Source organism: Phyllostomus hastatus, unplaced genomic scaffold, assembly GCF_019186645.2.
Source record: "Phyllostomus hastatus isolate PE091 unplaced genomic scaffold, TTU_PhHast_1.1 phas_scaffold_317, whole genome shotgun sequence".
Lineage (NCBI taxonomy): Eukaryota > Metazoa > Chordata > Mammalia > Chiroptera > Phyllostomidae > Phyllostomus > Phyllostomus hastatus.
Genome location: NW_025334023.1, coordinates 27,138,794 through 27,164,420, shown reverse-complemented (window position 1 = coordinate 27,164,420; position 25,627 = coordinate 27,138,794). Strand labels below are relative to the sequence as shown.

Below are 25,627 nucleotides of genomic sequence, written 5' to 3'. Positions count from 1 at the left end.
CCAGTTTTTAGTCTCAGCTTCATTTTTAAAAATCTATTTTGGCAAATGGACACTCATAATGTCTAGGGCTTTTGCATCAGATCCTTTGTAGTCTTGCACTAGGTAAATTGGCTTGAGCTCTAGATTCACATAAAAAGCTACCTGAGCATCTTGAATTATTTCCTTTCTTAACAGAACTTATCTCTTCCTAAGGGTGTGGGAGATTGACCATCTCTTCTGAGCTTTCCTTTGAAAAATGAGTCACTTGTACTATCTGCATATAGTACCTTCCTTTGGGGTGATCAAATGCCTAGGCAGACTCAATGTCTGTGGCAGTTTTGCCAGCAATGTCACTCTGCTGATGCACTGCCTTTTTGTCAGGGAACATTATTCTGTTGCTTAGTTCAGGTCCAAATGGGAAAGCCAGTTAGTTTCATCTGAGGGGCATTTGCTCTAGCCCCCTAGCCCAGGCTGTGCTGATGGAATGATAGGGTTTGTGTTGTATGAGTTCAGAAATGTTCCTGAAGATTTTAACCTTCTGGCTCAAAGCTAAAACATTAATAATGCAGGCAAAGCTGCCCATCCAGCTTTATAGTCAGTGTTTGTTCTGAGCAGACACACTCCATTGTGTTCCAAAGGCATAAATGAGAGAGTGCAAAGGCACTTTTCAACCACTTCAGGTATCTCAGTGCGGGCATGTGCTGTAATTGAATCTAGACAGGGCATTTGAAGCAGGCTTGCAAACAGTGATACCTAGCCGGTTTTTCAGCACCTGGTCTTCAGGACGTTTTGTGCCATCGCCATGCTTTGTAATTGTTTGCATTAGCTTTTCCTCTCCTGGTGTGCCCAAGAGATGAACTGAAGATGCTATTTTAAATTTACAGGTAGGTTTTTTTCTTAATGAGTTGTAAGGATGAGCACACCACATGCCATATATGTTACAGATATTTCCCCCAGTTTTTTTTTTACCTTTGATCATGGTGTCCTTTATTTTACAGAACATTTTTTAGTAACTATATTTATGCCTTCTAGGTTTTATGGCATGCTTAGAAATGCTTTTTCCCACTTCAAAATTATAAAAATATTCACCTCTGTTTTTTTCAAATACTCTTATGATTTCATTGTTTGCAAGACTTATATTTTAGAAGCTAGTTAGGGAGGAAGAATAGAAGAGAAATTCATTAGGAATTAACCTGGAGGCAAGCAGACTTGTTAACAGATATTTTAGTACCTGGGTAAGAAAGATGGAAGTCTCAATCTAAGACAGAAGTCGTAACAGAGAGAAGGGGAAGATAAGCCAGTACCAACTGAATGAGGGCAGCAAAAGAGACAGAAAGGAGTGGGACAACAATAACTAGGTGGGTGGTCAGTCTTCCAATCAAAAGCAGATGGCACAGGTTGGGATTAGATAATGAGTTCAAGTTTGAACATGTCGAGGTATCTCATACTTTGGCCCGTAGGTAAGCGAGCAGGTGTGATAACCATAGGTGCCCCCGTGCCTGCGGGCTGGTGATGGGCCATGCTCTCTGCCAGGCTTTCACTTTAGCATGTGGGTCTGGAATGGCAGGTGTGAGTTACTACCTCTCTTCATAGTTATATTAATGTGTTCTATTATCTGTATATTCTTTTGAAACTCTATTATAAGAACACTTTTCAAATGCCTAGAAATCATAATTATAAACATTGCACACTCAAGAGGAGCCATCCTTTTTAAGTGAGTCTTTGAGATTCTAGCATTTAGCTAAGAGAAGGGCGAGACTGCCAAGCAGAGAATGGTGATTTCTCTGGATAATGCATACCAAGGAGCTAAGGCTCACCTGAGAAGCCTCTGGCAACCCCCATGGCCAGTGGGGAAATTAGAAGGAAGCTGAACGTAGAGAATAACCCCATTGGCTTTTTTGCTAGGTGTTCATGGTGAAGCTAGGAATTCAGGTTCAAGAACACCCAAGGCGCTCTGGCAGTGTGAGCTGTCAGTAGGACTTGAGTAACACTCTCTTAGTTAATGGAAGGGGAAGGTCCTTCCTGGCCTCATTTCTAAATTTCCTTGCTGTCCAGGGTAGTTTTCCTTTCAAGACTGAACTCTGTTCTTTCGCTGGGGCTTGATGAAGGCCCTGATGGATTGCCGGGGCACATACCACTTAGCTTACAGGGAAAGGTGAGCCTTAAACGGGGTGGTCCTCGGGCTCCTCTCAGTCATGTTAAACTTGCTGAATTAAGTGCTTAGACTTTGGTGACTGTGACGAATTGTTTTCTCTATCACGTCATGGTGTCGCAGTATTCTCATTGGAGGAATTCAGAGTTTTATGTGTTTGTTTTCTGGCTGTACTATTTTGTTTTTTAAAATATTTTTGCAGCCAAATTGTTCCTGAAAAACAGGATATCCTGTGTGGTCTGGCTGTGTGCAACTAGGGCTTCTTTGTCCTTTAACTTCTTCAACTTACTGAGATTTCTGGTTTTGCTATTCATTTCTTTGTCTCGCACACACACTCATGCACGCACACAGACATGTGCACACACACAATAGAGTTAGGCTACTGTCCAGTAAAGACAGAGCCCTGGGAATGTCTGTCATCTTCTCAGTAAGTGAAACTTTGTAATAGTTTCTTTCTGAAAACTGATAAGTACACAGACTTTCCATCATCATGAGGCCAGAAAGCCAAAAATAAAATATTAGATGTGAGGAAGCTAGATGGGTAGAGGTGATCTTATTACATTCTTGGGTTGAGTGGGAGCTGATTGGCTCTGGCATGCATGTGTTATTCCAGCACACAACCAGGCTGTGTTCAAGGACGCCGAAGAACTTAGCGCCACCCCTCTGGGGTTCTTTAGGACACCTGGGTTCAGCACATTTGGTTAAACCTAATTCTCAGTGAGTTAGATACGAACTGTTAGATGGTATCTCTCTCTAAGAAAACATTTTTTGAGCATTCAGTTATTCATTTAAATTAAATAGTAATGGGTATAAATGAGCCAGGACTCATATATACTTTTGATTTTGCTCTTAATTTCCATGGGTTTAAAAGTTTTAAAAAATATGTGGGATCACCAGTTTTATATATTGTTTTAAACATAATAGTAAGTTACTGTTTCAGTGTGTCTTGAAATCATCTTACCCTTGAATCTTATTTTAAGTGCTTTGATTTTTTGTCTCGTATAGAATGTAAAAGAGACTAAAATAATTTTCTGAAAGAAAATCCCTCTGGCTTTTGTATTTCCATAAGGGCTCATGTGAAACACAAAGCAGGAATTACAATGACATGAACATTAATTCCGTTGACGCTTACAGAGCATTAAGGAGGTTGTTTTGAATTCTTGTTGCGTTTCACTACATCAAGCTGTGGGGCTCTGCAGGCTTCGTTAGGAAGGGCAGGTTAGGTGTTGTCACACATGAGTGCACTGGGTTTCCTCCCCTGGGTGCTTGCAGCTCCTCCTGACTCAGCGCAAAGCTCCTACTCTGTGCATTCTGTAGGGGCACCATTTAGCTGCATGGATCTCCTCCACTAGAGAGGAGACCTACAGGCATTCTTTACTGTCATCCATCACCAGTCCTTACTAAAACACCTTACATCTTTATGTACTCAATAGCTAGCACTCAATAACTATCCAGGCGATGGGTAAATGTGGAAAGTCCTTGTGACAATAGGCTTGAAAATTTCCTTGTGCAGCATCAGTATAAAATGTTCTTTTTAGCTCATTGTTTCCTAGTCATATTGGGAGATGCCCCTGGTTAATTTCTGTTATTTCCAGGCATTGAGCAAAACTATTTTTTGAAAACTGGCATTAGACTAGAAGCAAATTAATAATGCTTGAGTTCTTTTTTTGTCTTCCTTCTTCCTGCCTTTTTTTTTTAAATAGAGGATATCCAGGAAAGGAGAAGGGGAATCTTTCAATGTTAGGAACAGTGGTATTTTAAATGAAAATTAGTTTAATATAGTTGATTTATGACTCCCTTGATTCCTTGTCTTTTACTCTGATGGAGATACGTTGGAAGTGGCAGTTGCCGTGCTAGGTAAAGGTTTTATAGCAGCCGGCCAGAGCTTGCCCCGACCAAGCTGTAGGCTGTGCCAGGCGTCGCAGACCTGCCTGGGCAGAGGGGAAGGAATTGTCCATGAGGCCTGGCAAGGTGGCATCATTTCAGTTAACAAAATTTTCTTGCTCTAAATTTTTAACTGATTTTCCTTAAACATGACCGCTATACTTAGTAGGACTGTGAAGCTCTAAAAAATGAAAAGTTCTGTAGGCACAGCCTCAAGCAAACAATTTTGGATCAGTCCCTGCGTCTTCTAATTCCTGCACTTACACTAACGTGCTCAGTGACCTAAAGGTAGATGATCTCCCTGCACCTCCATTTCTTCAGGAAGCAGAGGATTAAATCTAAATCAGCCAGAGCTCTGAGGAGGAATTGATGGTAGGAAGTGTGAAGAAAACTTTATAAAGAACATTTATTCTGCAATACTTCTTCCTATCCCCTTACATCCTTCCTCCACCTGTTTTAGCCCTCACCTTCTCTGGAAGTTGCTGCCAGTGTTCCCAAAGAACACCGGCATGGTTCACCAAGCCTTCAGAATTGGGAAGCCGAGCATGTGCATGCTTAAGCCGCTTGCTCAATCCTGACAGGCAGCACTGAGAAACGTGAAACCTACACGACGACCAGAAGTGTACCCCAGCTTCTGGGCATCTGCTTGTGTTCCATCAGATCTTCTGCCCAGGGGTGAAAATTAACACTACTCAATTAGGCTGGTTTTCTGTGCTTGAAGAACCAGAGCTGATCCAAGAACAGTCTCCTGGTCGTGTGTTGATGTCAGGTCTCTAGTAAGTGAACATGCCTTCTGACTTGTTTATTTGCTTGACATTCCTGTTTGGCGATGGAAAAGTCAAGTGTCTTAAACTTCATCATAGTCCCCGTTCCTTGCACCACATAGCTAGTTGGACGGGTGGAGTAAGTACAGTCTGAAAACCATACCAAAGTTCATAGGCATTTCATGTGGTATCAGGAAGCTCTCACTTGTCCTCATGGTTCAGAGCCAGGAAATCCCCGTTCAGGTCTCAGCTTAAATGAATGGCAGTTGCTCAGGAAAGTCTTGAGATAGGATTGGGTCTTCCTTTTGTCTAATCCCCCAACACCCTGTGCTTTTCAACACTCCTAACCCTGAAAATAAGTGAGTGGATGTTCAGGGTCGGGCTTCCCTGACTGAACTGCACGCACCATGAGGGCAGGGCCCTGTCTGTCACCCTCACCCTTGTAGTCCCGCGTCATTGCGTTTCCAGAACCAGACACAGCACCAGGCACTCACAGGCATTTAATAAATATTTGTTGGACATTGAGTGACCTGATGGTCATTATCATTTATTCAAATAGTTGTTGGCTACCTCCTGTGAGCTAGCTGTGTTCTAGGCTACAGGTCAGCAGAATTTTTCTGTAGAACTCCAGGTGGTAAACAATGTTTGGCTGCAGCCACTCAACTCTGTCCCTGTAGCTGAAAGCCGCCGTACGTGATCCATAAACAAAGGGGCACCTGAGCTCCAGCGAAGCTTGATTCACAGAATCAGGCTGTGGACTAGATGCAGCGTGCAGGTCATGGTTTGCTGACCTGCATTCTACTTATGGAAGGGAAGAAAAAAAAAAGAACCACAGCATAAGGAGGATGGAAGATAAAGAACTTCAGAAGTATTCTTGAGATCTTATTTTATAAATTGCCTTAATTTATAAATTAGGACACAGTTGTTATTTTCTTTCCTGGAAGAGTCCTGCACTCATCTTTTACTTAAGCCCTAATCGGGTGAGCATGATTATTTTCATTTTAGATAAATAGACACATAGAAATGTAGTCACAAACCTCAGTTATCCGTCCAGTTGGCATCCAAAATTGGCTACCGATGGAAGATAGGGCCAGGTGGGACTAGCCCTGGGGGTAGTCGTGGTCATTAACTGCCTGGGTGGTGGGTCTCAGGGCTGCCCCTCTCGGCAGTGCCACAAATCATACGATAGCAATTGACTGCAGATCTTAAATAACAGGCTCGGAGAGGACTTTAAAAGTCACAGGTCTGCTCCCCAGCAATGCATGTGTCCTGGGTGGAGCTCGTTAAGAAGCCATTTCATTGCCATTGTGAATTACAGCCTCTCCGGAGGCTGTTGATCTGATGGTTAAAAATTTATCCTCAGGTGGTGTTACAGGTTTGCTCCCCTGTTTGCTCCCCTTCAGGTCCTGCCTCAGGCCTGTCTGGACATGGTCATTTAAAGGCTGCTGACACTAACTGAGTATTTACTGTGAGCCTCTATAGCTACATTGTCTCTGTTACAAGTATCTAATAGATGAGGACGCTGAGGCACTGGGAGGCTGAGTAATTTGTCCAGGGTCATAGACACTGGTGAGCAGAGCAGGCGGATTTTGAACCTGGGTCATTCCAACTATGGAGCCCATGCTCTTACTGAGCTGCTGTTGTGGAGCCACTTCTTGTGTTCCGGGGAGGTGGGGAGATGGGGTAATGTGAGAGATGGCAGCGTTGGACTCCTCACCCTGGTTTTAGAACTCATCAAGTGAGGCCTCCGTGTTTCACTGACAAAGAAACTGTAACCCAGAAGCATCAAATGGTTTGCCCAAAGCCCCTTAGTTGTTTAATGGGTAAACCACAATGTCACCTGGGACCTCCTTTTTAAAATTTTTTTTCTTTCCTTCTCCAAAAGCTATCTCTGTTGGCTCTGCGGCGGGGGGGGGGGAATGAAAATTTCACAGTTTTACCCCTAGAAGAATTTGGGGCAGGAAGCAAATGTAAATAATTTTGTACTAGAAGTCTTCTTTGGATGCAAATTACTTAGCCCAGCACTCTGACATAACAATAGTGTATCCAGGTGTTCTCAAGGGACTTTTAACTACTAGAAATCACAATTCATCCTTCTGATTTCCATATCTGTCTTTGAACCAGAGAAAATTACAATAAACGGCCTTGTTTGATAATCTAGTATCTCCTCAGATATTAAAAAAACAAAATTGTTGAGACCAGAATAAAGTTTAGAGTCTTAAAAAATGTTTTCTCAGAATATCTATGAAATTAAACTTTTCATTCTCTGTGATAAAAATGAAATATAAGCAGATACAATGAGTAACTCTGTGGTTTAGCTTCTTACAGCTAGTTTTTTAAACTATTTTGGTTCATTCATTGTAGTGAGGTCAGACAGCTATATCTTAATGAAATCCCAGAACTTTGAGGGCATAAAATGTTTGCTTTAAGTCCAGAAAATTTGGTCTTAGACCATTAAAAATAAGCTTCATCTGTTACTAATTTTCTTTTTTGCTTACAAAGACTGGTTTGGTAGAAAAAAGAGGAAAAAAAAGGATCTGTTCAAAGCAAGTTACAAAAATGATCATGGGAGGAGCTGCACAAGTTAAAGGAAGGGGGGAAATGTAATCGTAGGCAGCACATTGCTTTCTCTCTGATCATCCCAACAGGAACCACTTCTTTACCTACACGACACGTAACAGTTTCCCCAGCCTGAACTTCCACCTTTGGGCCAGGTTTTGATGTTAAGCCATTCAAAGGGCCCATTTAAAAACCATAGTTTTACATATACATATTATAATAATGCCTTAATTAAAACAAATCTAGGTATATAATATAATATATAACTAATAATATATGCCTATAAATATCTAGGTATTGATTTAGTTATAAATACCCAAAATAATATGTATACCTGTATTTATATACAATAAAATAAACCTGCATGTTCTGAGAGTACAGTGTGATGAAATGCAACGACTGCCACAGCCAGGACGCAGGACCTGCAGAGCCCGTGGGGCTCCTCCTTTCCTCTCCCTGGCAGCCGGTGTTCGCTGGTGGTTATAGAAAGTTTAAGTCTTTACATTGGTTTCTCACTGATTCGCAAACGTGTGTATAGTCAGAACCAAATGCCCCATGCATCCTGTATTTATGTGACATTTTCAGTCCTTTGACTGATTTGCTATTAAGCTGTCAGTGGTGATATGGAAGTAGCAGCACATTTTTATTTTAAGTGAAAAAGAAAATAAAGTGGAAGGCTGAATAGTAGTACATGTGGAAGCTGAACTGGATGAATGGGTATATAGTCAATTAAGCAAGATTGCAAGCTACACATGTAAAAAACATTATGAAGGTTAAAAAAAACTGAATTATACCTCAATGTGTACGTACAGTTTCAAGAAATAAAATGCAATAGGAAAAATGACTTGATAAGAGAAAATTACATTCAAGAGAATTTGTGCTGAGATTCAGATAAATATTTTATCAAATTGTACCTCAGACATTTTACTTTTGGTACTACAAACTCACTTTGGGGCCTGGTTACTAAAGGGCAATAGGTAAATTATATAGAGTAACAAAAATATTATATATGTGAAGACAAAAATGTATGGTTTTCCTCCATTAGGTCAATAGAAGATTTGATGGTTAGGCTTAGTTCCTTTGCAATAACTATCTAAAAACTGTCATTTTAAAATTTTATTTTAAAGATTGAGATAGAATTTGATCATGTATCAATAATAGTATCCTCTTATTCAGTAACCTGTTGCCTAAACTTATTATATCTCTTCATGTAAGAAATACTTCTGCCATCTTAGATTCTTATAGTCCTACAAAGGTACCAGGGTTCAACACACTAGGAAGTAAGCCAGCAGGGAAGGATGGGACAGTGACATCTGCCTCTGCACCAGGAGCACAGGGCAGAGTACGGCCAGGACGCTTGGGCACCCCAGCGTGTGTGTGCTGGTTTTCCTGCTCAGGAGCTCTGTCTCACTGAAGGAATCAGAAAAACTCCATGAGTGTGTAGCGTTAGGATACTCCTTGAAAACTAATTAGTATTTTAGAGTAATTTTGCTGCCATTATACTATGTAAAAGGGAAAAATTCTATTTTCCTTTTAAATTTGGGCAACAAAGTTTGACTAAATCCTTCACACTTCAGGCCTTGTCTCACTTTCTCATATTTATTCATCTGCCCAGAAGATTTCTTCTCTACATTTTAACAACAGCCATTTCCACTAATCTTTGTTTCTTTTTGTAATGTCTAAACCAGTGGTTTTAAAACTCAGAATGGTTGTTTAAAAGAACGCTTACTTGGAAGCCCAAAATGTCAAATGTACAAAAACCAAAAACCATTTCTGGTTGAGACAGGGGTGCATTTTGCAGCATCCCCTGTTTCCTGCTTGGCCCCGATGTCTCCTCTCCCCCTCCCCTCCCTTCCCTCTCACCCAGGGTTCTACAGAAGAGTTTGGTTTGAACTCCTATTCTGAATGTTCCTTGTCAGAGAATTCATTTAAAAACAGTTCACTCTCTCAGCCATCTAAGACGAGCCCTCACTGGAGTGTTTCTGTGTTGGTTAATAGACTATTCAGCCACTCGCCCACTCACAGCCCATCTCCCGTTGCCTGGCGGAACCATGGCAACCTGCAGTGGGTACAGGGACCGTACAGAGCTGAAAACCCTCTCCGGAAATAACCCGGCTCCTCACCTCGGAGACTTTATCAGCAAATTTTGAAAAGACAACAAAAAACTTTATGGGGCTTTATGGGGTTAGCTTTGTATATATTACTTTTTCATTGCTGAATTAATGATTGTAGCTTTTAAAGGTAGATCATCTTTTACATTGCTTCACATCAAAATAATCCTCATATAAACAGATCACTCTTATATGATATAAGCACTGCTCTGTTTGCGTTATATTTTGGGGGTCTCTTTCGAGGTTCATCAGTTTGATGATGAACTGATGTTAAGAATGAGCTCTTGCGTGCAGGATGTCTTTGAGGCAGAATGAACCTAAATAGTTTTGTAAACAGTGAAGTAAATTAAATACCTTCCTGTTGACTTCCCACTCTCACAACCTCAGAAGAAAGAAATTACTCCTGGTGTCAATAAGATCGTCCAATGGAGCTGACTGTCCGAGTACCCCACAGATTGTAGCCAACCCATGGAATAAACTGCGCAGCGCCTCTTCCGAATTGCAAGATACAGTGCCAGGGAACTCAGGGCCGAGGGAAGGATCCCTGGAGTAAGAAGGAATAGGAGAAGATATTTTAGGCAGGGATAATATGGCAAATAAGTATTTGGACATCTTTTCATAAGAGAGAATCCATTCATCAGCTTGTGGAGAAGTTTCTAGTAACCAGAATTAATACTATTAGTGTTGGTTAGCATTATCTTAATCTTTACCAAACTCCCAAGTCTCTTGGTGGAGAAGGGAGTAGAGGTGTAAAGAAAAAAGAAGAGTGTCTTAGTGATCTTTTCATTACAAAAGGAAAAACTCACTTGCACTAGCTTAAGCCCAAATACAAGGACTATTTTTTAAGGACATAGGTGTGATGGAGCCCCTGGGCAGGATGGGCAGGCAGGCCTCACAAGGGCCAGGGACCAGGGCTGGCGTGTCTGCAAATCAAATTAGGGTGTGTGTGTGTGTGTGTGTGTGTGTGTGTGTGTGTGTGTCTTCTTCCCTCTCCTTCTTAACATGGACTCTCACCCACCTTTCTTCACCCATCTGCTTGATTTTTTACTTTCTACAGTACTGCTTTCTCTGTTTCTCCAAAGCACATGCTGAAATGTGACTGTTAGCTCAAGAGCTAGGCGGCCTGCCTGCACCATTACCTCTCACAGGCTCCTACTTGCACATCCAGAGACGACAGACTGATTGGCCTATCTTGGGTCACATGGCCCTTCAGGTTTGATCCTGTCAAATGGGAGGGATGGGCAAGGGCAGCTAATGCAGATGTGGATACTTGCCAGAATTGAGCCCTGTGGATGGAGGACTGCGGTGGATAGCTGTTCAAAACAGAGCGTTACCTGAGCAGACACTGTGAAAGCTGTCTGCTCCATGTAGATCTCCAGAGTAGGGCACACCTGCCTCTTGCAGGCCGCTTCCCAGTGAACCTCCAGCGCAGATGTGGGGCCCCTGCTGTACACACAGGTGACCCAGGCACTTTCAGCCATGCCCCCTCAGCCTCCCTACCCAGCCTCTCCTTTGGCCTCTTCTCTAGCCATGTCCTTTAAGCCGTCTTCACTCAAGGAGGCCCAGAGCTTATACTCCTCGCATCAGCTTCATCCGTCAAAATGAGACTTCTAGTCACCAGCAGTTTGCAGGTTTGTTGGATCATGCCGGCCTCCTCTTCCCGTAACTCTGTCACCATCACTCCCTCTTCCTCTATCCAAGGCAACAAGGACCTTTGAGAAGTGCCAGAGAAATAACTGCAGAACTAGGCACCAAAATGCACTAGTTGTGCATTTCTGTGTGAGCTTATGGGATTTAGAGCTTGAACAGAAGTAGCTTAGTTTGTATTTCTGTCTACAGACTCATGCACACACATACACAGTGTAGGACAGATGTAAACCTGCAATGAACTCGCCAGTTAAAGGGCCAAACCTTGGTTCCAGCTGAAATAAAAGAAGAGGGAGGAGAAGACCTGTCTTTTTTTTTTTTTAACCTTTCAAGCTTTCCAGTGAATAATCACCCTTCGGTCAAGCTGGCAGCAGCTGGATGACTTTGCTCCTCCAGCTATATTGGGCTTAGGGAAAAAATTCATCAAAAACCTATTATATGAGGAAAGGCCTAGGAATTGATTCCTGTATGAGAAGAGCCAGGTTAAAGCTTGCTCTCCTCATGAGCTCCAGCTGTCAGTTGGAGCACTGAATTAAAGACTAGCAGTGCAGCACATGGTACTCAACACTCTCACTGTTAGCCCACATGTGCCCAGCCCCCGGTATTTCTTGGCAGAGGTTACTAGGACCCACCATCCCGTGGTTGAGCCAGCAATTAAGCTTAGTGCTCATATAGTAACCCAGAAACAGTTTCAGGGAGGTGGAAAGCAGGGTCTCCTCCTCCCAGAACCAAACTGAAATTAGGACTAAATTACTGAACAGTCATCCTGAATGACCAACTGAGGACTACCTAAAGAGAAGTCTTATAACAAAGGATTTACAGAAGAAGCCCCATAGAATCTAATCATCTTATTTGCTGAAATCAAAGCAGGAGCAGGAAGGGAGGAGAAGGGGAAGGGAGAAGACGCAAAGAGGGCGCCTGGCAAGGAAGTCGTTTTGGAAGCTCTTTGTCCCCAAGGCACCCCCTCGACTTCCTGCTATTCTTGTCCCTCCCACTGAGGAGCCTTTCTGAAGAGAGCCTCCCCCCTCTGCTGCCTCAGTTCCACTCATAGCTTTGATGGCTGCTGGACCTTCCTTCTGCCTGAGTGGTCTAAGATTGATAGTTTTTCCTACCTAAGTTAACCACCATGAAAAGCAGCCATCATGGGAACACCAGCTAGCACCCCTGGATCCTGAGTCTGAGCAGGCTGTGCACAACCAGGCCCTGGTATGCACTCACATGCCTCAGTGATTAGCAATGAGCCACTTTACTCACTGCCGACGACGTCCTTCTTGTTATCAGAGGTCAGCATCTGAGATGACATCATGGTCTATAAAGCATGTTCTTCAGACATCTAGAAGGGTCCAAGAAATCACAATCCCTGGAAATTCTGGCTGGAGCTGGGTTTCCCCTGGTACACAGCAGGCACACCAAAATGAGATTTCCTTCCCTGGGTTGCCCTGTACCCCTCTTACTTTCTCTTTCACCCAAATCATCACAAAGTCAAATGGCCAATCTTTTTTCAGAAGCATGCACACTCAAGATTTGGAGAGGTGCTAGTGGAGCTGAAACAGTGGCCACCAGGTGGTTTTCATTCATAGAAAATTTGAGAGGGTGGTGCTGATCTCATTGCTTATGACTATGAGTCAATCAATAAATGTTTCCTGAGTGCTTAGAAGAAAAAAAAGAAATAGTTTCAACAGATGGTCCACATTGGACCTTACCCAGAAACTGGGGGAGGGTCAGATGCAAAGGGAGCATCTTTGAATGACTGGGCCCAGTACTAGTTTCCATCCACTTCCCTTTCCTTAAGCAAAGAAACTAACCTGTGGGCAGAGGCACAACTACCGTCTGACCTTGTACAAGTATCACAGCTCATTGCACTTCAGTTTTCTCAGTTGTCAAATGGAGTTGTGAGGAGTTGATGAGGTTCTGTTGCAAAGTTCAAGGCACAGCTCCTAGGACCCAGTAAGCCCCCAGTAGTACATGTTAGCTCTTGCTATTTAGGTGTCTGTTATGTGGCAAGCCCAGTGGTAGGTATTTTACCGAGTCATTTCAACCCTCACAACAGTCCTGTGAAATCGATCTTGTTAGTTCCATCTGCGGAGATGGCCGCACAGGGGTGAAGCCCGTGTTCAAGGTGAAGCAGGAGTGAAGGTGCCAGAAGCAAACCAGGTCGGCCTGACTTCAAAGCCAGTGCCATCCCTGTGGTTTCCAGAGTAAACAGTGCTTGAGCAGGCATCTCTGTGTAAATGGGACTGGAGCCACCAGGCTAAACAACTCCCTGCTCCATGCAGTACAGGGTAATTCATATCCACTGAGTAAACAGACTGTTCTGGGCAAGAGTTCCCTTGTGTCAACCCCTGTTCTAGGAATTTTCAGTATATACATTGGAGCCCAACCAAAAATTCAGTGTGAGGCTGATCTTTCTTGAGATCCCTCCCAAGGGGCTTAGCTAATAATAAACTGAAAGGACCTTCCCATGAGGTGCCTCCACTCCTGAGACTTTCCCTTGACATCTCCCAAGAGATGACTTTTAAAACAGCTCTGACATACCTCAGTCCCCATGTCTCCAGGGAGTTCGAGGGCCACAGCTGCCCCACCCTGTGGGCTCCCTGCTTTGACCTGTCCCTCCTTGCCCCCTGCCCCCTTGCCTGAAGTAGATGTCCTCCTCTGTGTCTGCAGAACGCCCGTGCAAGCGCCTGTTAGAGCAGCTTGCACACTCCATTTGCCCACATCCTTGCCTCTCTTCCCACCCACCTGAGTGCAGAACACTATGTCCTGCTCACCTTGTAGTCCCAGAAATTGTCTCACTTTGCAGAGCAGTAACAGTAACCACGGCATTATCATAGTTGACATTTACTGGGTACTTTCTATGTGCAGGTACTATTGTGAGCCTCACTGTAAAGGTAAGGAAACTGAAACACAAAAATGCTTTATTTCTAAAGTCACAAAACCGTAAGTAGGATAGCTGGATCTGAACCTATGCAGCTTGATTCTAGACCCATGCTTCTAACCAGTTTTCTGATGTTTCCATGCGGTAGATGCTTAATTATCTGACATTTGCGAACGAATACACATGTGGGTATAATAGCTGTATTTTGAGAAATGTGGTATGACCCATTACTTAAGTCTGTGCAGTAACAAGCTGTGTTACAATGGAGCTCTTCTTCCGAACTTTCTGCACCAGTTCTGCAGTTCTTTGCCTCTGCATGCCTGCTCTGGGGAGGCAGCACAGAGCCACGCGTGTGAGCACAACTTAGATGAAGGTACAAGTTCTGGCTCTACCACTGACGAGCATCACTTTTGTGGGCGCTTTGCTCATTCTTAGTGTTACTTTCCTCAACTGGAAATGGAAATAATAACAGTGCCTACTTCATACAGTCAACTTAAAGGAATTAGTAGTATAAAGGGAATAAAATGTCACCATTTTGGAACACAGTCATTTAACAAGCATGAGCAGGTCTAGTTACTGTTATCACTGTTGTCGCAAATGTTTGTTTTTAAAACTTTATTATCGAGAGCACTACTTCCTATCCATGGACAAGGAGTTCTGAGCCAGGGCGATACTGAGTGATACTGCTTGGTCTCAAGTCCAAAGTCACCAAACTCTGGACAGTATTTTGATCCACGGATTCCAGAGGCCTGCAGAGCATTGCAGATTTAATGGAGTCTTTGTCCATGACCCACATCTTTGTCCCGTAGTTTGCACTGGGAGGTTTCAGTAGCCTGGGCAGAGAAGGGAACCGGGGATGTCCCCTGTCTGTACCAGCCATCTGATGCATGGCGGTCACCAGGTGGAGTGGACAGCTGTGAAACAAAGGCTGTATGACAGAGACCAAATACCTAACATCCAACGAGAGTTGCCATGTATTGTACATTTGGCAATGAACTTCATACATGGTAGAGAATCATTTATTCATTCAGCAATATTTATTGAACCAGGCAGTGTTCTACAGGGAAAGTCCTAGATATTCAGGTTTTTTGTACTTCACGTGTAGTATCTCCATCAGCAGAGGAGCCACACACTGTGACGCAGATCTTACCATTCCTGTTTGATAGATGCGGAAGCTGAGGCTCGGAGAGGTTCAACACTGTACCTCTAGGATTGAATCCAGTTCTTCCCGATGCTGAAGTCCATTCTTTAGCCACAGTATGATATTGCCTATCAAGGAAATAGCAAATGCTGGAATCCTGTGCATGTACACATGTGTGCACCTGTGTGTGGGGGGGGGGAGGGGTGGTAGAGGTGTTTGTTAGTTCAGAAATCTAAGTAGTTGTCATCATGACACAGCAATAATTGTGATCAATTTGCAAACTGCAAGAAGCTCTGGTTTAGCTTCTTGTCTTGAGCTCAGTGTATCGTTTCACTGCTTTCGGTCAAAATCAGTGTGTCCTTGGCTGTCCTCAACAGAGAGAATCTGTGTGCTTAGGTTAATATGCAGGTAGAAGCTCTGAGACCCAGTGGTTCATTCATAGGTATGCCTACTGGGTGCCCTGCAGAGCCTGGACATGGCCAGGGGACACCACACCCACTGAGACGTTGTCTGAGCCCAGGGAGCTGGTGCTCAAATGTCAGTGACTCTGCACAGAAAGTGAAATGCACCGCTCTGTGCAGGGCTGTGGGTTTTGGGGCCCAGGGCCAGTCGGCCTTTTGCATGCCTGCTCCCCATGGGCTAGGAAGGAAGTTTCAGAGGCAGCATTTCAAATGCCACTGAAAAGGAGGAGGTGGGAGGGCAGTCAGACATTGCAGTGGAGCATAAAGAGCCCAAGAGTACTGCTCTGTTCTGGGTCAGGATCTTTGTGGCCTCATTTTGTTTCCAAGGGATGGATGCTGTTGTTTCTGGGCAGCACAGCCACTGCTTAGCATTACAGGGCTACTTACTCAGTCTGTCATTTCTGAAGCTGTCCCAGTGGACTCTGATCCCACTGATGTAACCTCACAATGCTCGGGCAGTGCAGTCAGGTGGGAAGGACGTTGCAGTGGGACATCAGAGGACCCGGATTCTGGCCCTGGCTCTGCCCCAGCTGGCGGAGGGGCTTGGACAAGTGCCTTCACTCCTGGGCTTTCCTTTCTTTACCCAGAAAGCAAACCGGGTGGAACTGGACCGTGGTGTTTCCTGTGATTTCTTCCGGCTCTGAAATCGTGTTTGTTAAATGAGTATTTGCAACCTTAATGTGTCCTTTTCATTCTTACATCCTGTCTTTAAAGCCATGTTTTCTGCTCCTTAAGTACAGCGTTCTTTCTTTTGCTTCAGTGCCCGTGGGGCTGGTCCTTACTGTTGGTACTTACTGTTATTTTAATGAATGGCTGTACTAGGAAATCATGAATGAATGAAACTACTGTCACATGCTGGTGTAGCTTCCAGAGTTTGATTAATCGATTTCTAACTATTGCTGCTGCTATTGTAATTATATGTTCTGTTTTCTAAAAATTTGGAAGAGTGTGCATTGGGATTTGTAACCACCTTTTTTTAATAACGAAATTCTTTCTCATATTAATAACATTCACTTATTTTAATGATGGTGTCCTGTCTTATTATAGGGCTCACAGTAGTTTATTCACTCAGTCCCTTAGTCTTACACATTGGCCCACTCAAGTTTTTCCATATTATAATTTATTTTAAAAATAAAATGTATTGCTTTTGTAACAGGAAAAAATGTGTCTGATAAATAAGGCCGGCCCATGACACTGTGGGTCTGGCCTGCGCAAGCGAAGTGATGCTAGGACGGCGACGGGAGGGCGTGTGCCATGCCAAGTACGGGCAGCCTCCGCTCCCTGCGTGCAGAGACACGGTCCCCATCAGTTACACTGCCACTTCCCTAAGCCCAGAGCAATGTCCCTTTTCTTTCTTGAACAGAAGCAGAAGAGAATGTGAGGCCAGGTCCTTACAGGAAGAGGATCCAGCCAGAGATGGGAGGCCTGCGCGGAAGCTCCCCTCTGCTGTCTGGCCCCAGAGCAAGAGCTTACACTTCCGGACCTAGCTTTATTTTTCTGTGCATGAGAATATCAGTGCTGTTGCTAGCACTGCCTGCCCATTCACCTCTGGTTTGGAAGATAGAAACAGGAGGTTGTGAGCATCAAATGAAACCATAGGTAAAAAGTTGATTTGAAGCATTAAAGTAAATGTCACAGAATTGAGTTGTTGGAAATATGGTGTCACTGGTTTCCGTGTATCATTCACCTCTGGAGCTGAACATATCTAGAGTTAACAGTGCTTTTTGAGAAAATCCTTACCTCACACACCACCACTATTAAGAGGGAGCAAAAGCAGTAATTCGACCCTCAACTCTTTTCATGCTTTTTATTTTTAATGTTTGCCAGATGTAGACTGGCAGTGAGCCCAGAGGGTGAACACCTTCTCATAGATGGAGTTTTGTTCTTGTCTCCTTTCTAGATAAAGAGTTCTTAAAGGAAAAGGAGAAGTTAGAAATGGAGTTAGCGGCAGTGAGGACTACAAGCGAGGACCACCGGAGACACATTGAAATCCTGGACCAGGCTCTGAGCAATGCCCAGGCCCGGGTCATCAAGCTGGAAGAGGAGGTGAGACGGGGCAGGAGGGGTTGGGGTGGAGGAGGCAGAGCCCTGGGGGCCTCCATTTCCTTTTTCTAAGCAAGCGTCTATAATCAGAGCCAACTGCAAGGAGCTGAGTCAGGGGGAGGGATAGAGGAGACCTCCCAAATAAAAATTAATAAAAATAGAGTTGATCCAACCCGGAGCCAGGCGAGTATGAAAGGCAGACATGAATACATACCATCAGCAAAGGGCTTACTCCACCTCAAGCCCAGCCTGCAGCCCATGAGTTGGTTAGTATCCAGGGCTAGAGATAAGTGAAAGGACTTAAAGAAAAGAGACTAACATTTTTTTAATCATTCAATAGCTCTGTCTTTGGACTCTTGATTACATTAAAAAGGCAGAAGTCCTCTGATAGGGGTGGGGTAGGATGGCCTTCGACACACCTGTCTCCAGTTTTCGGAAGTTGGCTCAGCCGTGCAATGACCTGCTGCCCACCCCCACATACAGGACAGTTTGGTCCTGCTTAAGCATTAGGGATTAGTAGTTCCTGATAAAACTGACCATTTAAATTGCTCTGTAAGGTAGACCTTTCCTTTAAGCCTGACTGTGGAAGTAGAATGATGACTTCTGAGGTCAAAGCCTGGGGATTCAGGCTGTGGACAGTGTCAGAAAGGGAGGACAGGTCCACCTGAGCAGGAAGCAGGGGCCCCGAGTCTGGGAGGCGCACGCCCCAGGGGGTCAACACAGAGTGCTCCGTGTGGTGCCTGATAGGCAGTGAAAAGAGAATTGTTATCAATCTAGCTGTTGCTGCAATTTTTGAAAGTCAAAAGCTGTTCCTTCAGAAAACATGATGCCAGGTAACTCAGTGTCTCAGCAAACTTTAGCTTCAAGGTTAAAGCAGCTAAAGGGGAAGATTGTGGAGTCTACAAGGGTCTTTTCCACTAGAAGCTGTTTAAACTCCGTAAGTCTTGTGTAGGAACTATAGTTTTAGTGCTAGTACAGTCTGAGGAATCTCAGGGCAACAACCCCGGAGTATCTTTCTTGTCCCTACTGAGGAACTCATTACACAGAAAACATTTGCCACAGAAAGTGACCTTTGCCCTGGCTGGTGTGGCTCAGTGGACTGAGCACTGGCCTGCAAACCAAAGGCTCACTGGTTTGGTTCCCAGTCAGGGCACACGCCTGGGTTGCAGGCCAGGTCCCCAGTTAGGGGTGTGTGAGAGGCAACCACACATTGATATTTCTCTCCCTCTCACCCTTCCTTTCTCTCTCTAAAAATAAATAAATAAAATCTTGAAAAAGAAAGTAACTGTAGCCCCTGAAGGACAGGTGGCCTACTATGAGGACAGGATCTCTTATTATTTTTATAACCGAAATCACTTTTTGATGCTCCTTCTCCATGTGTGGATTGAAGGAAGATAATAAATAATTTAATCTTTTTGTTTTAGTATTTCTATGGAAGTAAAAGTTGTGAACTCCTTGAAGACAGGTTCTTTATCATTACCATTATGGATCTTTTCTTGTCATTATATTGATGTAAGATCTTTGATTGTGTGTAGCCTTTCCAAGATGTCTCAGGTGTCTGGCTTCCAGGGCTCTCCTGGTTCTTATTCATGTTCCTTTTGAAGGGCCCTTTTCCATCCAGATGGCTTGTATGGTGTGCTTGCCACAGCCTCCCAAGATGGCTTAGACTTGGAGCCAGAATATTGTGAGTTACAGTCGTGACCCCAGAGTGGATGCATCAGCTCTCTGACCTTGAGGAGTCACTTTACCTCTTTAGTCTACAGTTTTCTCATCTCTTAAATGGAGATAATAAAGCAGTTTGCCTTTTACTATTGGGAAGATTAATTGAAATACTACATATAAAGCACAAAGAAAGCTTGGCATGGTGGTGCTTCAAAAATGTTGGATGATATAATTATTGTTGTTAATCATCATCATAATATATTCTTTGCTAAACTTAAGGCTGATACAAAGGTAAATGAGAGAGATCTATGCCTTCAAGAATCTTGCAGCTGATTAGGGATAATATGAATTCATTCACTTAAGTGTTTATTGAGTATCTCCTCAGTAAGTGCCAGATACTGCTCCAGGCATTGGGGACACCCTGTGCACTGCCCAACAAGGACCAGAACAGACCAGTCTCATGGCTTTTATATTTTAGTGGCCACACGCTTAGACAGTTATATACAATCTAGGGTGTATCAATGGTATATGAATGGTACTCACAGAACACTTGATCGGATAAGACTTTTAGAATAGGAACCTGCAGTTAGTAGGTCCTCAAGTGCCTATTAAATTAAATCAAGCAATCAAAATACAATGAATGAAAGAGCCAGATGAAAATGGATCCCAGTAGCAGGTATAAAGAAGGCTATAAAGCTGCTGTTTTTTCCGCCCCCCACCCCTCCCTTTCACTCCGGTGGCTCTGGCTAGGATACAGGCACAGCTCACAGCAGTGCGGCCTGCTCAGTCAGAACTGCCCGCCCTTCACGGCAAGCTCCCCAGTGACTAGCATGTCCGCTTGCCGGTACAGTCATGGCCGAACCCAGGATCTGAGCCACCTGCACAGCAGCTGCACGCCCAGATGCAGAATGACAGGAAATAGCATCCCATATCTTCTCACTCAGGACCAGAGAGGTACATGCCTCAGCCTAATTTTGGGCATCAGCCAGTTTCCAGAAAGGTAGAAGTGCACCAGGGACTCATAACCATGACGTAGGCTCCTGACTGAAAGAAAACAAAGTTTGAGGGTGAGAACTTGAAGTTGTTCATTAGGATTCTCAACCCACACTGGATGTGACATTGACACAGATTATTTTTTCCTTAATTTCCATCTCAGTGACTGTGTTGAGTGTTCATTTATGGCCTTCCTGTCTGTCAGCTACTTGTCTTAAAGACTTAAATCTTCAGAAGAAAGTTACTCTCCAAATATCTAGGATAAGAAATGTGTGTATTTATTCACCCATACACATGGACACACACGCATATACGGACACACAGTTCTCTGTTATAATAGTAATTTATAATTATTGTGGAAAATTTGAAAAACACAGATGAGAATAAAGAAATGAGAAATTACTATTCAGCCATGGCAATCAACATGGTTAATGGTTTTAAGTATTTCCTTTCAGTCTTTTTCTTTATAGATATAGACAGAGTTGTGATAATGTTGCATAAAACTTTTTATTCTGGACTTCTGTTAACATTATAGAGTAATCATTTCCTTATAACATCAAAAACTCTTAATCCCATTTCCAGCACCAACAAATGCTATATTTACTAAGCAGTAACCAAGGATTGAGCTCAGAGCTGTACAAATAGTTGAAGGCAGGTGCCCCAGTGGGGTCTTAAATTCCAAGCATCCCGGTCACGTTAGGTATAACTGGTGGCCGTGTCTAAACCTTTTCTGTCCCCGCACACGCGAGTGATGGGGGTGGGAGGGTACACGCACTGGTAGGTTGAGTCAGGTCCCTAGGTCATCTGACCCCCACCTCCACCCACTGTTGAGAATCACTGGTCTATATGCTGTGCTCCTTTTGTCTCTCTGCTCAGTTACGAGAGAAGCAAGCCTATGTCGAGAAAGTTGAGAAGCTGCAGCAGGCTCTGACCCAACTGCAGTCTGCCTGTGAGAAGCGAGAGCAGATGGAGCGGAGACTTCGGACCTGGCTGGAGAGAGAGCTGGACGCCCTGAGAACCCAGCAGGTGAGAGGAGAGGGGAGGGGACAACAGACAACAGAATGGGCATATTCCTTCAGCAAACAGTTCTGCAGCAGAGCCCCTGCTGTGGGCCAGGCTCTGCCCTCTGCACTGAGGATGCAGAGGAAACTCCCTGTCGTAGTGAACCAGTAGTGAACCAATGCAGCGGCCAGTGGAGGAGCCAGGCACTCCCCTCACTGGGGTGACGAACCTCCTTGCAGAAAGCGGTGACCCTGGGGACTGGGCATAGGAGAATGTGGCTTTAGACAGCTTCACAGAGAAGGACATTTGAGTTAGACTTTGAAATATGAGTTTGTTGGGGGTTCCCCGGGGAAAAAAGAACATCAGAGGTAGAGGAAGAGCACGTAGAAAGGGGAGAGGCATGCTGAGGTGTAGCTGGTTCAGGACGCCTGGGTGCAGCCCACAGAGGGGAGACAGCCTAGTGAGTTGCTGGTGAGGAGGGGAAGGCCAGTTTGTGGAAAGCATTTGGTCGAGGTGACAAATTGAACTTGTTCCTATAACCAACAGAGCCAACAACAGGGTGTTTGTAAGCTAGAGAGGACTGTGGTACAGAGGATTTGGGAGAGCCCTCTGGTGGTGGTGGGAGGGCTTGGAGGGCAGATGGTGCAGAGAGGAGGCCAGCTGGAAGGCTGTTGGTGCCATCCAGGCTGCAGTGACAACGGGAATCCACAGAGGAGCTAGTGAGGGGGTGAGATTAGTAGGACCTGACCAGCAGTGCAGATGCAGAGGTAAAGGAGAGGAAGGAGTTCAGGACTGTCCCAGGAGTATAATGTCCAGAAGCTCCTAATCCTTCTGCCTTGTCCCCTTCCTTTTCCTATTACTATAACTCAGGTACAAATAAGCACAGAGTAAAACACCTAGCCCAGGGTCCGTGTGCCTTGGCAAGGGGACAAGCCCTGCAGGGCGGCTCAGTGGCTGGACTGGGATCCATACAGGCCAGTCAGACTCCTGGCTCCAGAGAGCACTCAGGCCAGTGTGGTGGGCAAAGCCCTCTCTGCAGCTAATGAAAGGGGGCATGCGGTGCATTGGGACCCAGGGAATGCAGGGCGGGTCCATGGAAGTATCTGTTGGATAGGGCATAGTGGTTGTGGTTGAAACACTTGAGAGTACTTGAAAGCGTGCACTCAGGCCAGGCCAGCCCTTTCTCATGGCAGGCGCCCACAGTTCCCCTGGGTGTGTGTGCTTGGGGAAGGTGTTAGTGACATTGTCCAGAACATTAAGAAACCCACCCAGCCTCTCACCATCTTGGCTTAGCTGACAGTGCACGAGGCAGGGTGTGTCTGTCTCCGGACTTCGGCTCCTCCCACCCTGTGCCACATGCCCTGGCACTACGGTTGCCCGTCAGCTCTTCTCTGTTGTGCAGTTGCTGAGATCTTAACCTCCCCGACTGCAAGGCAGGCTTCTCTGATGCCGGGACTGTGCTGGCACCGGTGCCACTTACGAACCTTTGGCTGACAAAATGGGCACATCTCAATACTTAGGAAAAAAAATTGTTTCTTGCCAGTTCCTGTGTCACCCACACCCTCCCGTGGGATTACTTATCTCTGGACCTTCTATTCTGAGTCACTGAAACCAGATTTGACTCCATTATCCCTGCTGTGTACCAAGAAGAAATGTGAAGTTAGAATTCTGTGAAAAATGTCTCTTTTGCCACAGAGGGCCAGCACACTGCCGCCGTTATCTCCTCAGACTGCAGAAACGACGTCCCTGCCGTGCAGAAGGGCTGCTGGCAGGTTCAGGCTTACTTGCAAGGCTGGAAGTTTCAGAATGAAGGCTCTCCAAGGAAATGACTCAGCTTGCATTTTGGGTTGAGTTTGGGGGGCTGATAGCAGACCCCTAGCTGTTTATGGCTGACATGAAACCAAAGGGAGGGGGGACAATCTTTAGAGTAATACAGAACTTCGTTTAACTCAGCATTTCTTTAAAAATAATATTATAGTTTTTTAAATGAGCTTGTTAATCTGTCTTTTATGATACGAAAGAAGAATTTCCTTGTTGTGTTTGCCTACTTATTAAAAAGATGACTGTTACTCTTTGTTTTTTCTTTAACACCTCTGTACCATTTTACCAGTGCGCAGGGCAGTGGGTCAACACAGTGAGCATGCAGCATTCTATGACCCCAGAAGGCAGAGTTTTATTACAAATATATCCACTTAAAAGCCTTGAGTTTCTTACAAATTCCATGTGGTATATACTATAAAATTTGGTCAAATTCCTGCCTGTATGCTTCAGTGTTGAAATTCATGCATTTGCTTAATAACTCATAATGACCTGAATGAGGTGCTCATGAAGAATTGGCAGGGTCCCATGTGAGGCCAGAAGGATTCTGCAGAAATAAGCCGGCTAAGGTGGCCACATTAGGCTTTAGATGGAAACTGACCAGCACAGAGGGTAGCTGAGCGAGGCTGTGGGATCATTTCCTTGGGACGTTTCTAAGAAGGGAACTTCTCGTCTCGAAGGACTCGATGTCCTCCTGCCTGAGGCCAGGTGCCTGGCTGGGGAGGGGCTGGCAACTTCCTGCATAGATCAGTGAGGGCAGTTGCGTGCCTTCGCTCTATTCTTGCTTAAATATTGGTCACTGGTGAGATCCTAGAATAATTTGTATTTGTAGCTTTAAAAAATTGAATGCAGGCATATGGTTCACGAAAGCCTGTGGGCCCGTTTGCTCTTTTTTCTCTGGGCGGATTCGAGTCCATTAGAGCAGCTCACAATGCCCAGCTGTTGCCCTAGATAATTGATGTGGTTCAGGGTAAAGTGCTCAGGTACCTCCCGTCTTGCAACCAGGATTTGTGATCCCAAAAAGACATGAGGGCACACAGAGCAGCTGGGGTGGAATCACTCTTCCCTGAAGTCAGAGCCTCATCAAAACCCCATCACCCTCGAAGGCATGCTGTTCAGAGGAAACAGCATGCCTGAGTCGAAAGGGAAAACGTCTGAAATAGGAACATCCTCCGCTTGTGAGCAGCCCAGATGCCAGAACTGCTTTATTTCCCATCATACAGACACGATGGAGAGAAAGGGCTGGACTAGCATTAGAGGATTTTGGTAGCACTTAACTTTGTTTAGCCCTTTAAAGTTTATTAAATGCTTTCACATGCATTATCTTATTTGATTCTCAAAAATTTAAGTGGGACAGGTATTAATTCCTGTGGTTCCCAGATGAGAGCATTGCAGCTGGGGGAACATGCATGTTAGGTTCCCTGGCCTTTACATGTTATCTCCAGCCTTGGGGAAAACAAGCACCTGGGATCACTTCCTTGAGGTCTAGATAAAGTGCCCTGGACCAGGAGGCCAGGACTTAGGTCCTGTTCTTGCTTATGTATAAATTAACTGCAGGACATTAAACAAGCTACTTGTTGTCATGCAGAGCTGTATGGACTCCCAGACCCAGGTTCGAATCCTGAGCCTACTGCTGATTAGCTGAGAGACATGGAACAGTTCATTTAACCTCTCAGAAGCTTAGTTTTCTAAAACTGGGATAATATTTTCCATTTACATTGTAAAGTTCCATGACTACTGAATGAGAGAACACTTGGGTAGGCGGAGTATCTTGTTGTTAGGATCTGCAAAGTTTGGTTGTCCATACTAGAGAGGGAGAAAGTGTGATTGATGGGATGCGTGTGAGTGTGCTGAGGATCTGGATGGACCATGATTGCTCCACGTGGGTAGCTGTGCAGACACAGTTTATGTGGTCTACTTTATAGCCTCGTTTCAGCATCAAGATGTTATTTCTCCTGCTTCTCCAGAAACACGGAAACAGCTCGCCAGCCAGCATGCCGGAATACAATGCCCCGGCCCTTATGGAACTCGTGAGGGAGAAGGAGGAACGGATCCTGGCCCTGGAGGCCGACATGACCAAGTGGGAGCAGAAGTATCTGGAGGAGAGCACCATCCGGCACTTCGCCATGAACGCTGCAGCCACTGCGGCCGCTGAGAGGTGAGACTAGCCACGCGTCCAGCAGAGGGGTTCCATTCAGTTATGTGAAGTACAGTCACATCATGGAATACTACATGGTCTTCAAGAGCGATGTGGAAGTCTACTTCACATTCATTTTTTAACAGTGGGTGTGTGTCAGAAGAATAGTTGAGCCTCATAACAGCCCTGAGAGGAGGAACTACTGTTATCTCCATTGTGCGGTGAATAAATGAGGCTTAGAGAGGTGCACGGTTGATTCCAATTCACACTGCCGCCACAACTCAAAGTGAGATTTTTCTGACTTCAAGCTGACTTCACTTGGTTTGAAATTGTCTTCTGTTGCCCTCAGTTATTACCTCTGTTGCTTTCTTTCCTTTTTGTAGGGGCACAATCTTATTC

At 44.7% G+C, this 25,627-nt stretch overlaps 1 protein-coding gene across 4 annotated transcripts in view; it reads left to right on the top strand.

Moving 5' to 3' along the window:
• The window catches only part of AMOTL1 (angiomotin like 1), a 149,960-nt gene that overhangs the window by 109,155 nt on the left and 15,178 nt on the right, over positions 1 to 25,627 (top strand). For all 4 annotated transcript variants that reach the window (XM_045817878.1, XM_045817877.1, XM_045817876.1 and 1 more), the window contains 3 exons: positions 17,474 to 17,619; positions 21,148 to 21,297; positions 25,059 to 25,249. In XM_045817878.1, the coding sequence (XP_045673834.1) occupies positions 17,474 to 17,619; positions 21,148 to 21,297; positions 25,059 to 25,249 (487 nt within the window). The remainder of the gene's footprint in view (positions 1 to 17,473; positions 17,620 to 21,147; positions 21,298 to 25,058; positions 25,250 to 25,627) is intronic.